Here is a 13827-nt window from a genome sequence, read left to right as displayed (position 1 = left end):
TTTCCCCATTCTCATAAAACCCTCGAGTTTGACCTTAAGGCTGTTCACAGTGACTCCCGGAAAGCCCCTTACAATGGTGGGGTACTGTATAATCCCTAACTGAAATCTGTCATTGCAGTTGAGCAATTCTGCTGAACTACTAAATAAGTAAAACTTTATTTAGAACTTTGGTTATCTCGGAGGGGGCTTTCAGGTATTACTGAACCTGTAGTTGTCTCATAATTGATAAAGATGGTCTCTTTGACCACAATGAAGTTAGGTGCCTTCAAACTCTTCTCCACCATCCAATTGCAGTGAAATACCCACCTACACACCCCATCACCGCCCCTCATCTCACCAAGGCCTGCTCCCTCCTGAGAATCTCCTGAATTTGGTCTGGCCCAAATCCCCCTTTATCTTTATGTTTCCTGTCAGTAATCCTTGACTGATTCCCTGCCAGCTCCTTGGTTAGAAATTCCAACTTTTCTTTATATTTGGAGTTAAGTCTGCTACCATGGTCCCTATGGCTGAATCCAAGAAAGCCTGCTTGCATCCCTTAACAAGGACATGACATCACTTTTTTTTATCTTTAACACAGTCAGAAAAGAAGGTTGTTTTAAACAAAATACTCTAGTAGCACTGGAGATTTACGGGAACCACAAATAAACCATGGTATCTTTTGTTTCTGAACTCTAACAACAGGGTGGCCTGAACTAGGTATAGAGCCTAAGCACTTTAGAAGACAAGGCTTTCCTTTTAGATGACTGTGGCAGTGTGATCTCTGAACAACTTGGCTTTTTACATCTGATGCTCTACTTCTGGCTAAAAATAATCCATAACTGTGATTTTCCTTGTGATTAGTGAGGAATCAATGCACTACTACAGTATTGCTTTAAGGTATCCATCCACAGCTTGGCCTCACCACACACACACACACACACACACACACACACACACACACACACACTAGTGTATGAACCAAAGCCATCCCTCCCCCTCAGGACTCACTAGACATTTCATAATTCCCATTCTCTAAAACCTTCTGAACTCCTGAGGGGACAAAGTACCATGCTTGAGAGCTGCCATGGTTCCATTCCTAACAAAGGGTCTGAGGACAGTCTCTCTTCCTGCCTAGATTACCCTAATAGGAATCAGAATAGATAAATGTGGTCTAAAGCAAAGTTAAGAAGAAATACATTTCTTTCTAAAAATTGAAACAAAACTGATTTCACTTTGATCAAAATAGCTTACCTTTGATCTCTCCTTTGCGGCTGCTGCCTCCTCAAAACACACAGTAAGTGCCATGAGCAGCCCCACAAACAGATTGTTTAAGCTAAAAACCTCAGCTGCAATGGACCACTGCCATGTTAGGCGAGAAAATGAAAACACCCCCGCAGCAAGGATTCCTCCAGCATGTGAGCCAGAAAGCCTGCAAATACAGATAACATGAAATCTCCTTCCCAACAAAAGGAGCTGACTTCATTTTTCTTTCACAAACTCTACCGGCAGAAATTATGACAATCACCCAGCCCTCTCCCAACAACTATAACCAACACATTCTTCACATAAATCCACCAGATTTTAGTTAGGATGCCCACATGTCAACAAATGAACAAGCCTACAGACAGAATGAGGTTGAGTTCTCAGATCAAACTCTAGGACTGGAGCCAGGTCAGAAAACGTGGAGAGATAGCAACTACAGATAAACCTGCCATTTTCCTGAACATCCACACAGGAAGATGGCCTAGTTGAAACTGATATGTTTAACTGAAAATTTAATGAAATGACAAATCACCTATTCAGGAACATTCAGTTCTCACATCTTATGGATCTTAGGGCCTTCTATCTTATTACCCAATGTGAGACCAAGGAGGTCTTGGTCAAAGTACTAGATGATTTTAAGATCTTGCATAGCTATGTTCTTAATTTTTGTTTTTTGCTTTAAACAAAGATAAATTATATTTTTCTAAAGAGGCAGATGTGAATGTAAATTTCAAGAAACATAAAGAATTAAATGCTACTTTTGGAAACAAACTGCTCACTAAATGCCAACAAGAGCCATGAAGCGACCCCATGGGGACCCTGAATTTTAACTCAGAGATATGACTTGTGATTAGTAATATGACCAACACACTAGAGCATATCAGGCCAGAACAATTTTCACCTTGCTATAAATCTATAACTACAAAAATTAAAACGCTACTAAATATTGCAGGAGTTTTGGAAATATAGTGACTGAGTTTATCAATAGTATTAGGAAATCCAGTAACTATTGCTGAGTATTTCAACTGTATTAGGAAGTCCAGTAACCGTTACTAAGCCTAACAATTATGATATTAATTGCTCTAAGCCATCTGTTTTCAGATATTTTGTTTTGTACAAAAATTATGAAGTAGCCAGGTGATGTTAGCACACGCTTTTAATCCCAGCACTCAAGGAGGTAGAGGCAGGTAGATCTGAGTTTGAGGCCAACCTGGCCTACAGAGTGAATTCCAGGACAGCCAAGGCTACACAAGATGTCTCAGTGATTAAGAATGCTTACTGTTCTTCAAAAGGACCCAGGTTCAGTTCCCAGTATTCACATGGCTGCTCACAACCATCTCCAACTCCAGTTCCAAGGGCTCAGATGCAGGGTATCTGGCCTCCTCAAGTACTGCATGTGCATGGGGTACTGATACACATACAGGCAAAAAACTCATATGCATAAAATATAGATAATAAATCAATCTTAACAATTTCAATATCACAAGGGCTGGGATTTAGTTCAGTGGCAGAACACCTGCTTACTATGCACAAAGCTCCAAGTCTGACACATAAATAATGAAATTCAGTCTAATCAAACTTGTTTTCTAATTTCTATTTGTGATTGATTTCTGTTCTTTCTCTTATAAAAATCGGAATTTCTGACAGGTGGTGGTGGCGCATACTTTTAATCCCAGTACTTGGGAAGCAGAGGCAGGTGGATCTCTGTGAGTTCCAGGACAGCCTGGTCTACAGAGTGAGTTCCAGGACAGTTAGAGCTACACAGAGAAGCCCAGTTACAAAGTACTTTACAGGAAAAAAACAAAACAAAACAAAACAACAACACACACACACAAAAAGAACTCCCCATGTTGTTCAGAGTTTCTTGCTTTCCCAGAGACCCTGATTCAATACATACAGTTACTTCTTCCTTTTCAGTGAGTTTCCTACGTGTTCAGTACTTGTGGGTTGAATTCCTACTGTTTTAGATCTAATCACTTAATACTTAGCTTGCCTTCTGTTTTCCAATCCATTCTGTAATTTTATTATATCAAATTTCCTTAAAAACATATTCCTCATGACCACCAGGCTCCAAATTTCATGTTGTCAGAAATGAAGCAGCCTGGAATGCAACTTTCCAATAAACTGGATCCCATCCTCCCGCTAACACCAGCATTATGATCTGTGCTGAGTAGGTGTGTGCCTCAAAACTCCCTGATGTGACATGGCATTCCCTGCACCTGTTGTACTCCTAAATACAATGTTCTCCCCTCTCCTTCCTCTACATTAACATTTTACTCTTTACTCAAACTTCTCTTCGATTCTCAGGTCTCTAGTCCATCTCTGACTACCTCTATCATCCCACTGTCTGCATTTATATTAAAGGCACCTAGCTCCAAGCATGGAGAGAATGAATTAGCCTTAAAAGCATTCCTGTTTTTTTTTTTTTTTTTTTTTTTTTAAGCAATGTATGAAGTTGTGAATGGTTCACTTAATAGACAACATCATTCACATAATACCCAGCCCCTCAGGCTTCAGGAGAAAGGGACCAAGCTTCAAGCTGGCCTACCTAACTTCGTTGGTGGTATGGGAGTTAAACCAGGACCTCATGCACACCAGGCAAGCACTCTACCACTGACCCACACCCCCCAGCCCTCGGACCCACATTTCCTAAATCATTTCTCTAGTAAAACAACAGCTCTCCTACGCTTCTACCTTCCAGTAATACCACTAGCTGAGCATGCCTGGACCAAGTGTGTGACCCTGAATAGCCACCGTTTCAGTTGAGATTAAAGACTTACCACTTAGGGAAGAGGTTTCTTCTCCTGTCTTTCTAAATGAGTCCATATTCATCTTTGGGGGAGACACAGTCCCCAGAAAGTGGGTTTTGGTTTTTGAAACAGGGTCTCACTTATGTAGCCCAGGCTAACCTCAAACTCACCCTATCTTCCTCCATCTCCTAACTCCTGGGATTACAGGTGTGAGTCACTATAGCTGACTTTATTTCTACCATTTTAATGGAACTTACTTTCATCTATCAATTCAATTTCGGAAAGTTGTGGTAAGACACAGCATCCTTCTGCTTACAGCATAAATTAGCACACTGGGAGAAATGACAGATTCAAGGGTAAGGAACAAATTCATCTCTTAAAAGTTCTTTGAATATGCTAAGCAATAAGTGGGCAACTGAACTGAAAGATTTTTAAATGAAGTAGAAATGTCAATAAATTATGAAAAAGTGTTCACCACTGGCAAACTACAAATCAAGATTACAATGTGATTTCATCCCATCTGGCCAATATGACTATAATAAAAAAGAACAACAGATACTAGGAGATGAAGGTAAGAGGGCCCCTTATACTGTAGACAGGAATGTAAGTTATTACAGTCACTATAGAAAACAGTACAGAGGTTCCTCAAAACCTAGAACAGAGGTCAAAGTCTAAGACCATTGCACAACACCTAAGCTATGGAATCAGTCTACACACCTATCACTACATGAATGATAAAAAGAATATGGCTTATGTACCCAGTGTGTATTAATCAATCATAAAGAAGAATGAAGTCATGTTCTTGCAGAAACATTATGGGCCTGGGGCCACTATATTAAACAAAACAAGTCAAGTCCAGAAATATAAATACCACATTTTCTCATATGTAGAATTTTAGACTTAAATAATAAAAAAGACAGCCAGGCATGATGGTATACACATTGATAATCCTAGCACTCAGGAAGCAGAGGCAAGCAGACTTTAAGGCCAGCCTGGTCTACAAAGCAAACTCCAAGACAGCCAGGGCTACATAGAAAAACCCTGTCTCAATAAGTAAATAAATAAATAAATAAATAAATAAATAAATAAATAAATAAGTAAGTCTTGAAGCTAGAGGGGGAACTATTTGAAAGCTGTGTAGGGGACAGAAGAGAGTAATAAGGAAGGGTGAATAAGATCAAAATATACACTATACCTGCAAGACTGTCACTATAAAATCCATCATTATGTGCCATAAATATAATATGCCTGAAAGTTCTATAATTTCCTTTTTCAAATAAATTTGGAGCCAGACAAGTTAGGTTATTTTTCTATGGTCCTGTGGTAACTGATGGCTAGACCAGTGTTAACAATGTAGCAGACCTGTCTAGTGCTGCTATGCTGTGGGGTCAAAGAAAGGGTTTTAGTGTTAAATAATTTATTGTGAATTAATGATAAATTGTACTTTGATTAAATGTGTACCTTCTGGAATGCGGAACAAACTAGAATGAAGCTTTGATAGTTAATAGAATTGTGTCTGTTTTCACATTACATAGAAAAAACATACTATAAAGAAAAACTAAGTTACATTCCAAATATCTGTTGACAGGTTTCAGCCTACTTTTTCTGAAAGGAAAGTCTATCAAAGTTTAAAACCACCAGATGGAAAATTAAATAGAATTAAGAGAAAGCATTGATATCAGTAAACTCTAGGAAGAAAGACAAAGATTTCCTAATCTATAATGATTTTAAACCTATGTTGTTATACTCAAGGAGACAACCAATACATTGGAACTGCTGACATCAATTATTAGAATTATGCACTGTGCTAGTTATTTTTTCAAATATTTTGTAGGATTGAAATATTGAATAGAATAGAGTAAAATTATTGACTTCACTAAGTCAATGTAATGTATCCAGTCACCTTAGACTTACCTATGTTTGGGTACACTGACTTTTTATTCAAGATTAACCTCATGCCAGCAAAATCTGAGGACTCCCAACCTCAGATCAGGGTGGGTTTGCAATGTTCTGTATAGTCTTATCCTGGATTTTCCTTGATGTTAGAGAAATAATGTTTGAAACTGTTGAGTAAAGTTATAGACAAAACAGTAAGTACTTGCTATAAAAAACAGTGACAGAAATAAGATCTATAATCTTCACCTTTAGGATCCAAGGACTTTCTCAGAAGTCACATTATTGGGGCTGTACCTCTGAAGCAGCTGCACACAGAAGAGCAATGGGCCTTTAGTCTGTTTCTCAGCAGCAGAGTGGGAGCAGCTGCTCCATTCCCACTCCCATGAGCACCTATCATCCACCGTTTGTTGGGCTGTGTTGTTTTTGAGACAGGGTTTCTCTGTGTAGCCCTGGCTGCCCTGATCTTTAGATCAGGCTGGCCTGAACTCAGAGATCCACCTGCCTCTGCCTCCTGAGTACTGGGATTAAAGGTGTGTGCCCTGAGGCCCAGTTTTCACATCCAATTTTGCAATTCTAGTCAGATCAGTAGGTGTGAAGTAGTATCTTGCTGAGGTTTTGATTTGATTATCTCTAAGGACTAATGAAGTCATGCATCCTTTTCTGTATTTGTCTGCATTTGCATACTTCTACCCTCTGTGTCATCTATTGGCCCTGTCACAATTCTGAAAATTGGGTTATTTATCCTTTTAAACCAAACTGTTTGGCTGACCCAAAACTTTCTGTGTGTACCAGGTTGGCCTTGAACTCAGAGATCCATTTGCCTCTTACCTTCTAAGTGCTAGATTAAAGGCATGCATCTTCTTGCCTGACCTTGACTTTTTAAAAATATAATTCTTTTCTAAATACAGCCAGACAATTGCTTGCAAACAATAATCCCAACATGACATGCTTCCCCTCTTTTCCAATTGCCATGTTTTTCAGTAAAACTGTGAGAAAATGGTAGAAAGCAGAGAAGAGGAAGTACACATCTAAGCACAGGAAGTCACATGTATAGTGTAGTTCACACTGTTCTTTGAGTCTGTAATCCTCCTTCCTCAGACTCTCAAGTGCTGGAATTATGTGTACAACTATACTTGACTTTTAAAAGTCCCTTTAATTATTTCTATACATATTCCAAAACAGGATATGCCAGGCATAATGGAAAAGGCCTGTAATCCCAGCACTCAGGAAGCAGAGGCAAGAGTCATGATTTAAGAGGCCAGCTGGGCTTCATAGTTAGTTCCAGGGCAACCTGAACTGCAGAGAAAGACCACATCTCAAAAAAAAAAAAAAAAAAAAAAAAAAAAACAAAAACAAAAAAAACAAAAAAAAACAGACAGTTTTGAAAAGGGTAGACTAGTAAACATTTCACAAGACTTATCATTGACTATTAATTTTATTTTTCTTTGATTTCAACATTTTATGACTAAAGCTCTGAATTTCCCCTAAATGCACATATTTTAACACTGTTTTTATGCTAAGATTCAGAAGCAGCATTACTGCCTGCATAATTTTGCCACATGCATGAGATGGTGGATTAAGAAAAGGGGGGTAATTTGACATACCTGCTGTGAGAAATGCCAGCACTCAGGAGTGATACATACAGCACTACACACACACCACACACACATTTACACACACACCACACACACATACACCACACACACACAAACACATACAAACACACACACACCCACACACACCACACACATACACACACACATACAAACACACACACACACCACACACCTACAAACACACACACCACACACATACACACACACACACAGACCAGTGTGGGGCTTAAGCAAAGAGTCTCACACATGCCAGACAAGTGCTCCACTGCTAAGCTACATCCCCAGCTGGACACGAGGCTTTGAACAGTGGTGAGTGATGAAGTACAGCCGAGACTGGAGACTACGGAGCCTATGGCTATGGAGTATAAGCACTGTGCCAGCCTGGAAAGGAAGAGCAAAAGGACAAGGCCAGAGTTCAAGTAGAGAAGAGAAGGGGCTGGAAAATGGATTGGCTCAGGGAGGAGGTAAAGGTAGTCATGAGAAGATGGAGATTACAAATGTAGAGTGCAGGGATGAGGGCCCTGTGGGGCAGGAGAGAAATGGGCCAGCTGAAAGCTAACGTACACTAGGAAGCCAAAGTCATGTTGCAAAAGAAGATATTTTATTGTCAGAGGCTGGAGTAGGCCAGTTACTAAAAATTGGACTCTTGCTGAAGGCATCTAAGGATAAAAAAGAGTTTAATAAGGCAATTCTCAAATTTCTAAGATTTTCAGTAAAAGGTCCCGTGGCTGTGAAGAGGTGGGCTTTCTCCAGTGCAAGGCGTGTGGGGCGGGAGAACTCTGCAGACAAGCCAGTCTGCAGAGGGAGGGCTCTACAGGCTTTGGAGATGGACCCCTCCATTGCTTCTGCAGGGAAGCAGTCTCCTTACAGTGCTCAAGTCCCTCTGCTTCAGCACGTCTTGACCTGCTTCATCTCACACAGAGCAACAGAAACATCCGGAAAGCAGTCTGACCTCAGGAAGCATTCAGGAAGTCACTTCAGGGCCACAGATGGGCTCAGCATTAGTCCTGTCTGTCACATCTGCCTTGTTCTTCCGCACACTACTGCAAACAGCTCCCACTCACAACCCCTGTGGCAGTAGGCTTTCTGGATGTCTGAGTGTGGTCACTGCTGGGAGAACACTTCCAGGCATAATCTATCAGGTTGGTTTCTGGGATCCCACACTCCCCTGCTCCCTTATACAATTCTGGATCTTCCTTTGGTGATTTCTCCCAATGTCTTCATTTTCCCATGAACTCAACACTGGTATCTGCAATAATCCCATTCATGATTAGGTGATTATTCTCACTTTACACAGTTGGACTGGTTTTATCTGCTACCTTGATTTCAACAAACAGCCACAACAATGAAGAAAAAAAAAATACCCTAGCATGTGTCATCCACTTAGTTTCAAACTATGTATGTCCACCTGATTGCTGTGTTATTCCAAATCTGATGTCACAGTCAGTCAATGCCAACCTGAATAAAATGAACTTTTATCATCTCTGCCAGCCACAACTCCTGCTATTTTATTGTATCTCTTCATGACTTGCATCATTTAGTTGTATAAGAGAAATGAAAGTGGACCAACATTTCCTCTTCCTCTCTCTCTGAACATTTCACAACTTGCCAATTTTATGTCCTACTTTAAAAATGTTAATTTCTACTTTGCATGTATGATGTTTGCCATGCATATGTGTACCAAGTACTTATAGTGCCCATGGAATCCAGAAGAGGATGGGTTCCGGAACTAGAACTCAGCTCACAGAACTGATAACTGTGAGCTATCATGTGGGTGCTGAGAATTGAACTTGGGCCATCTGCAAGAGAAGCAAACACCCCTAACTGATGAGCCATCTCTTCAACCACCCCCATCACTAATAAACTTACCTCCCTCCATCTATACCATAATAGCCCTATTCCAGCTATCAGTAATCATCCTAAGCTTCCACCAACCAGAAGTGCGACAAGCTCTAAGGCCTATGTCCACCATCACCACCTGAGTGAAGGGCTCAAAACAAATTCAATCTTGCATCTGCCGCCACCTAACTCTTTAATGGTTCCTCTTCCATCACAACCATAATGGAAGTTCACAACCATAGTTAAGCTCTATAATGATTTAGTGTCGATCTATATGCACCTTCTTCTTCCTTTCCCTTTTCCTTCTCCTTTTCTCTCCCCCTCTTCCCCTTGCCTCTCCACTTTCCATTGTTTCTGGGCTAAGTTGAAGCAGAACATCATAGCAGAAGGACATGGTAGTGGAAAGATGCTTTCCTCATGGCAGCCAGGCAGCAGCAAGACCAGAAGAGGCCATAATGAGACAGACCCTTCAAAGGCATGTCTCTAGTGACTTGCTTCCTCCTACCAGGTCTCACATCCTAGCTCACATCACCAACAAATAATACTATCAAACTGTGAATCCATCAGTGGAATAAACCACAGATGAAGTCAGAGCTGTTCCATCAGGACTAGTGGGAAAGAAAGGATTCAGAGGAAGGAAGATCATGAGAGAAGGTAATGCAGGAGCATGGATATGATCAAAATAAATTACATAAATGAATGAAATTATCAAAAAGCAAGTTAAAAATAAAGTCTACCAGCTGGCCTGTACCCACACAAATCTTTGGGGTACATTTTAGAGTCAAACCATAGACAGGCTGCTTCCCCAACTCTGGGTTTCTTCACTGGTTCTTTCTCTGGAGCACAGCTTGTCTTCACTTGGATAACTTACTATATATTTTATTTACAAATCAATAAAGGCACCAGGTTTTCTAAGGAGTTTTCTGTAACGTGCTTTTACTGAGAATAGGGTAGTTGCCCTTCCTATAGGAGGTCAATAATTTGAATGTATTACGTGAATACTTAATAGAAGAGTTTTTACTATTTCTAAAAATAAATGACTCTTAGGAATATAAACTTTTTACTGGAGACAATCAAAAGATAAGAAAACCAGAGTTGGATAACTTTAAACCCTCTATACAATGTATTACAAAGCCAAAGAAATTTAACTATTGATACTATTAGATAATCATGTCAACAGAATAGTGCACCACATATATGTCCAGTATGTATACATTTGGGGAAAAGCTACTTAATTTTTTGAAGATAAATGTTTTTCATAATTGTGTATTTTATATTTAAGACACAATATTAAACTTCCAATGGCTCTAAAGAGCAACAGTTTGAATTACGTCAACCTAAGTCCAGCAATTTTTCTCTCGTTCTTTTCTCTCTCTCTCTCTCTCTCTGTATTGGGAATTGAACCCAGGACCCAGCACAGGCTAGGAAGTTCTCTGCTACTGAGCTCTACTCTCATCAGAATAACTTTCAAATCAAGCTTTTAATTATTCCATTATTTAGAAAGAAATCTCAGTCTGGTAAGATTGCTCAGTGGTTGAGCTTGGTGCCAAAACTGATGAGCTAAGTTTGATTCCTGGAGCCTACATAGTAGAAAGAGAACTAATTTTCTCAAGTCGTCCTCTGACTTCCACATGTTAGTACACACACACACACACACACACACACACACACAAATAAATAAATCACAAAAGGTATTTTAGGTTTGGAATAAATTTTGTTTCTCTTAGGAACCATGCCCTTGGGAGCTGGAGAGACAGCTCAGTAGTTAAGAACATTTGTTGCTCTTGCTAAAGACCTGGGTTCAGTCCCCAAAACCCACAAGGAAGCTCACAACCATTGTGAATCCAGTTCCTGGGGACACAATGCCCTATTTGTGGGAACATTGTGGAAACCAGGCATGCATGTGCTATACATACATACATTCAGGCAACATACTCATACATGTAAAATAAAATAATTCTAACAACTTAAAAAAAAAACATGCCCTTCATAGATGTCTTCTGCAACTATAAAAATGATACATTGGCAACAAGTGGAAAATAAAGGATTTACTCTTTGTTACATTAATTTTTAAAAATTAATATGATGTACATATGGATGCATCTTATAGAAACTACGGCATTCTCACTCCTTTCATCACTCTGTACTTTAATCTTTAAATATGCTTTTGGAAAGACTATGGAAATAACTTATGTAACAGAACTTTGGTTTTATATTACTTGGTTTCCAAGGGAATAATACATACAGAGGGTCCACAGTTACTGTCTTTCACATACAGATGTGCAAAAATGTCCCTTACATTTTCCCAACATTTCCATTGTCTGTTTTACTGAATCAAATATCAATGAACACTCCACATCAATAAGGCACTTAAGAGACAGAAAAATATTAAGTGTGTTGAAGGTTTTTCTAGGTGATGCCATAAAACTCTCACTGGTGAAACTGTTGGAAAGTGGGAGTGCTCTTAACAGTGTTAAATAAGAAAAGGACTGAGGATCTGCTTCTAGGTGTGAAAAGGTTTTCCTAGGAGTCTATGGAATCTCTGAGTCTCCAATGAATTCACTGCCCTGTTTGATTACTGAGCCCTGTAATTGTCACTGCTAACAATGAGGGGGCATCTTGTGAGTAATTAGATGACTTAGCTGAAATCTTATAGGAAGAAATTTGAATCAAAACCCCCTATACATGTCCCCTCTGCCCACAGAGCTATAATATGTGATTTTCAGTTGAGTTAAATGATATAAGTAGAATCAAGTATCATTAATAAATGTTCCTACATATAATAACTGCTCAATGAATTAACAACCTTAATTTCTTGCTAAGGAGTCTTCCTTTCAAAAATAAATGGGAGGAAACTGAGCATGATGGTGCACATTTGTCATCCCAACACTTGGGAGGCTGCAGCATGATGAAAGCTGAGTTCAGAGGCTGAGCTACGTAGGAAGAAAATCTCTCAAAAACAAAAAGAAAATAAGAGAGGATGTCTAATCTGATAGTATTATTTGAATATGACTTTTAAATGAAATTATTGATCTAACCCATAAACCAAACTGTCAGGGACTACCCATAAAGTCTATCTGGTCACAAACTGGAACTCTCCAGGTAAGACAAAAACAACTGTCATCAATCCACACACTAAGTCTAATGATTGAAAAAAAATAATAAAAATGATTTAACCAAAAGCCCCACTATGGGGCTGGAGAGATGGCTCAGTAGTTAAGAGCATTGGCTGCTCTTCCAAAGGACATGGGGTTGATTCCTAGCACCCACATGGGAGCTAACAATTTTAACTCCAGTTCCAGGGCACCCAATATGTCTTCTGGCCTCTATAGGCTCTGCCTGCATGTGGTGCACAGACACATATACAAGCAGGAAAAGCACCCAAACATATTATTAAAAAAACAAAACACTCAAAAGTACTATTGTGTTTTCACCTGGCAATCCATGAACCCTACCTCAAAATTTCCTTTATTTTCTTGAACAAACTGTGAAAGTAATCTTTCCAAAAAGCAAATAAAAAGTTAATAATCTGTTAAGGTACAATCTAGAAATTAAAATTTAGTAAAAATTAAAAGACATACAAAAATGTATCATTGATTTATAATACTTGACACACCAATAGTAAACAGGAGGGAAAGGAGTTAAAGTGAGGTTGTAATGAGCTAAGACATTGAAAAACATCTACAGACACCATTTTCCACTTTAGCTTAAGAACATTTTGTGATGAATTAACTACAGTATTAAAAAAAAAACTTTCCCATTCTTAATCCAGTTTTTTTTTAATGATATGAAGTCCAAGTATTGCTTCAAATGAACTACATATTCTTAGAATTTACAATGACTTATAGAAAGGTAAATCTGATGAGCCATACTGAAATCACACACTTTGAACATCACTGTTGTGATAATTTAAATCATACAATCACTATGTTGTGAAGGGTAGCCAAATACCAATAGCCAAAACCAAGTTTTTACACTGTTGAAGAGATACACTTAAGGTCTCATACTAATAATTAGAGAAAAACAAAGATACAGATGATTTACATATTGGATTCAAGCCACTGAAGTATGTTTTGTTTTATTACTTGGGTTTGAACATAGGGTTATAGACACAATAGTGAACTTGTCTACAAGTGAACTAAGCTACATGTCCAGACCTCTTTGAATTCTATCTATTTATTAGTGTGTGTGTGTGTGTGTGTGTGTGTGTGGTGTTACTGAGGATTGAACTTAAGTTCCCAGACAGGTCTCAGACCTGCTGTATTCCTACCCTACAGTCCTGAGAAGCAGATTATAGGCCTACACTATCAGGCCCAGTTTGGTTTATTCTTTATAAACATATTTTATGCATAAAGATGTGATGTATTTGTAGTAAATAAATCTTCTTTTTTTGGCTTGGATTATCACTAAGATCATGTGGTTCACATTTTAGGAGAACACAGTGGTACTGTATAGCACAGACAGACATACAAAGACAGCATGAG

General features: G+C 39.0%; 1 protein-coding gene across 1 annotated transcript in view; it reads right to left on the bottom strand.

Moving 5' to 3' along the window:
- Positions 1 to 13827, bottom strand: part of Tmem260 (transmembrane protein 260) — a 61566-nt gene that overhangs the window by 34108 nt on the left and 13631 nt on the right. Inside the window, exon 4 of the mRNA XM_051177099.1 lies at positions 1231 to 1408. Within this exon, the coding sequence (XP_051033056.1) occupies positions 1231 to 1408 (178 nt within the window). The remainder of the gene's footprint in view (positions 1 to 1230; positions 1409 to 13827) is intronic.

The sequence above is a fragment of the Phodopus roborovskii genome, unplaced genomic scaffold (genome assembly GCF_943737965.1).
Source record: "Phodopus roborovskii unplaced genomic scaffold, PHOROB, whole genome shotgun sequence".
Classification (NCBI taxonomy): domain Eukaryota; kingdom Metazoa; phylum Chordata; class Mammalia; order Rodentia; family Cricetidae; genus Phodopus; species Phodopus roborovskii.
Note: the sequence above shows the minus strand (reverse complement) of the source record. Positions and strands in the feature narration are given on the sequence as shown.